Below are 3,203 nucleotides of genomic sequence, written 5' to 3' on the forward strand. Positions count from 1 at the left end.
CCATACGAAAATGGTGCACGGGGAGTCACCCAACATTAGTGGCTTACCTGTGTGGGGTAGTATCGGTTTTGCACACATACCAGCTGCACTTCGCAAGGACAAGAAATTATCTGCTAGAGCTCTAAAGTACCGGTTTTTGGGTGTCTCAGAAGAAGCCAAGGACTACCGACTATGGGATGTCTATAACAACAAACACATTGTCGCTCGAGATGTGCTGTTTGACACAACCAGTGTAGCACACATTGTTAATCGGGCCTTTGACCAGTCCAACCCGGAGGTCACAACACAATTTGCTCCGCGATAGGATACGCGGAGCAGTGGGAGATCAGCAGACTGCATCTGGGCAGGAGACTGCTGAAGCAGTTGCACCTACTGTGCCTCCAATGGATCCTACTATAGCAGTGGGAGCGTCCAAAACAAAACGGAGCGCAGGGTTACTGGAAGCACCAAAACCCATAGAGAGACCCCGTCGAGAGTCCAAAAGACCAAAACGGTATCAGGACTATCAGTGTTTCCGGGCAATCCTGGACAAAGCTAACACGGAAGAATATCTTTGTATAAAGTACAAAGTCTCCATACCACGAACTATCAGAGAAGCTCTGCGTGGACACCATAAGGAACAGTGGAAACAGGCCCTAGAGTTAGAGTACGACTTTCTCATTGAGAATGGAACTTGGTGATTAGTAGCACTACCACCTGGCCGAAAGGCTCTACCATGCCATTGGGTGCTAGTAGTGAAATATAACTCAGACGGTACAGTTGAGCGATTTAAAGCTCGCCTCGTTGCGCAAGGTAACTACCAAGAATTTGGAGTTGTCTGCGTCGAAGTATATGCACCGGTAGCACGGCTTGAGTCCCTTCGCTTGATGTTAGCCATTGGAACGATACTGGACTGCCACATCCATCAAATGGATGTCCATACTGCGTTATTAAACAGTACCATGGAGGGGGAACAGAAAATCTACATGAGACAACCTCAAGGGTTTGCGAAGCGAGGCCAAAAGCATCTGGTCTGTGAACTTCTAAAAAGCATATATGGGTTGAAGCAGGCCCCTCGGATCTGGTGTAGAGTTCTTCATACCTTCTTGGTATCGATAAATTTTGCTCGCTGCCACAAAGAGTTTTGTATCTACGCGCACAAAGTGGGAGATGAATGGCTTATTGTCGTGGTTTCATTTTGAACCGTTTGACAGTTCGGCTTTACGTCGGTTAATGAGCTCTATGTCTCGTGACGCTAGAAGCTGAAACGAAAATGAGCGCTGACAAATAGCAGCGCAGCCTTTTGACTACAGAGGCATCGTTGGATCACTCCAATACCTGGTTCGTGGAACACGACCTGACATTGCCAACGCGGTGAGAGAACTAAGCAAGTTCCTATCGTGCTACAACCGCACGCACTGGGAAGCGGCTAGGCGAGTCCTCAAATACTTGAAAGGGACGTCGACGTACGGTAAATCAGTTACCGGCTATGTGATCAAAATTGCTGGAACCACTGTGTCGTGGTGTTGTAGCAAACAAGGTGAAGTTTCTCTCTCTTCTGCTGAGGTAGAACTCATCGCTCAAAGCGAAGCCGCCAATTTGTCAATGTCACACACGTCCGTATCCATGTTGGTGTCGCTGGTAGATTTGGACGGCAGTCAGGTTGGGCTGGTGGCTGGGCGATGCTTGTCAAAATTCAAGATGACACTTGTGTTTCCGCTGTGTCTTCTAACTGAAACTGCGTGAGTACGAAGCATCCAGGTCTGATTCGGTAGTGACCTTCGCTGCGTGGTTGAAGCTCTACGAGGCCGGACAGCAGCCCGTAGAGACCTCGTAGTTGTTTCTATCAAGCTTGTTCGGTCGAGTGCTCCGCACATCATGAAGGTGGTGAGTGCACGAGTGCGCCATGGTTTACTATTGCTGATGTGGACCACAATCATAGTGAAAACAAGATATTTTGGCAGTCCCATTTTCTTCGATGAATGGAAACCATCCTTCAGGGAAATGGACCGCTGCCATTAAAATCAATAAACACATGAAATTATTATTTCGCAGCACTGCAGACAATGCCTTCTATCGACATCGTCAGCCTTGCAGCACATAAGCTGCAGGTGGGACACCGTCTTAATCCGCACACATACAATAAGAGTATTGCGTTCGATGTAGCGCGAGTGGAATAACCGCCGCAACCGATAAGGTCATCTTTGCTGAGCCGGTTGTAGTCATACACTTGGGTGATTAGGAACTGGTTCTCCCATTCGTCCACTTCAAACTCGAACTTCTCAGGGGGCGACCACTGCGGGTTGAGGTCGTTCATGATGCAAGACCACAGCAGGTTGAGGTCGTTCATGATGCAAGAACTCTTCTTTTTCACGCCTTTCAGCGTTGATGAATTGCACTCTGTAGAGTAGCTCTCAATAGAGTTTATTTATCTTAACTCTTAACTTCCTATTCTCTAAACTTGTGCTTAGTCTGAGGCAGAAGAAGAAGTGAGCTCGTCACAACAGGCAGTTGGTGTCGACGAACTTCTCGCCAACAAGTGAGGACCGATGGCGATGCCGCATCTGCGCCAAACAGCGCGTCCAAGTGAGCGGGAAGGCTACACAAACTTAATCGACCATCTGCAGCGTGCGGGCTCCGACGCTACTATCGACTCGGCGTACAAGCACATCCTGAGACATGGTACATCCATCCCTGTGGTGAACGTCTCGTCGCTCGCTAAAGATATCCATGAATGGATCGAGTGGACAGTCATGGAAAACCGACCTTTGAGTTTTTGGGAGTGTGAGTTGGTGAGAAAGAACACGACACTACCGAAGATAAACGCTAAGTCACGGAAGGGACACATTCGCGCACTGGTTGATGTCGTTCGCTCCGAGATCAAGGCGAATCTGGCCGGACAGTGGCTAGGTCTTGTCTTCGATGGTTGGTCCAAAAATGGGTATCACTTTGTCATACGTTCGCCGTCGTCCCCTCCGAAGATCCATCTGACCCCACCAAGCGTGAGGTTAATCTACTTTCGTTTAAACCACTCAAAACCAGAAACTTTGGCTCGGACGCCATCATCGACGTTTTTGATGACGTACTCGATGAGTACGATCTTCTCCTCAATCAGTTGTGCTTCTTTGTAGGAGACAATGCTAGTGTCAACATTTCGGTGGGAAAGAAGGTGAAAGTTCCGTAGGTGGGTGTGCCAGTCATCATCTCCACCTGGCGGTTGAAAG

The 3,203-nt window shown here is 48.6% G+C and overlaps 2 protein-coding genes across 2 annotated transcripts; one reads left to right on the forward strand and one right to left on the reverse strand.

The window, feature by feature from the left end:
• Positions 1 to 2,064: 2,064 nt before the first annotated feature.
• Positions 2,065 to 2,329, reverse strand: PPTG_17371 (hypothetical protein; the record flags this gene model as incomplete). The annotated part of the gene is made up of 2 exons (XM_008915014.1): positions 2,065 to 2,102; positions 2,170 to 2,329. 2 exons carry the CDS (start codon positions 2,327 to 2,329, stop codon positions 2,065 to 2,067), a joined length of 198 nt encoding a protein of 65 aa, XP_008913262.1.
• Positions 2,330 to 2,528: 199 nt separating this feature from the next.
• On the forward strand, positions 2,529 to 3,163 carry PPTG_17372 (hypothetical protein; the record flags this gene model as incomplete). The annotated part of the gene is made up of 2 exons (XM_008915015.1): positions 2,529 to 3,072; positions 3,111 to 3,163. The coding sequence occupies 2 exons, from the start codon at positions 2,529 to 2,531 to the stop codon at positions 3,161 to 3,163; spliced, it is 597 nt and encodes a 198-aa protein (XP_008913263.1).
• Between the last annotated feature and the right edge of the window lie 40 nt (positions 3,164 to 3,203).

This window comes from Phytophthora parasitica (assembly GCF_000247585.1).
Source record: "Phytophthora parasitica INRA-310 unplaced genomic scaffold supercont2.66, whole genome shotgun sequence".
Classification (NCBI taxonomy): Eukaryota; Oomycota; class Peronosporomycetes; order Peronosporales; family Peronosporaceae; genus Phytophthora; species Phytophthora nicotianae.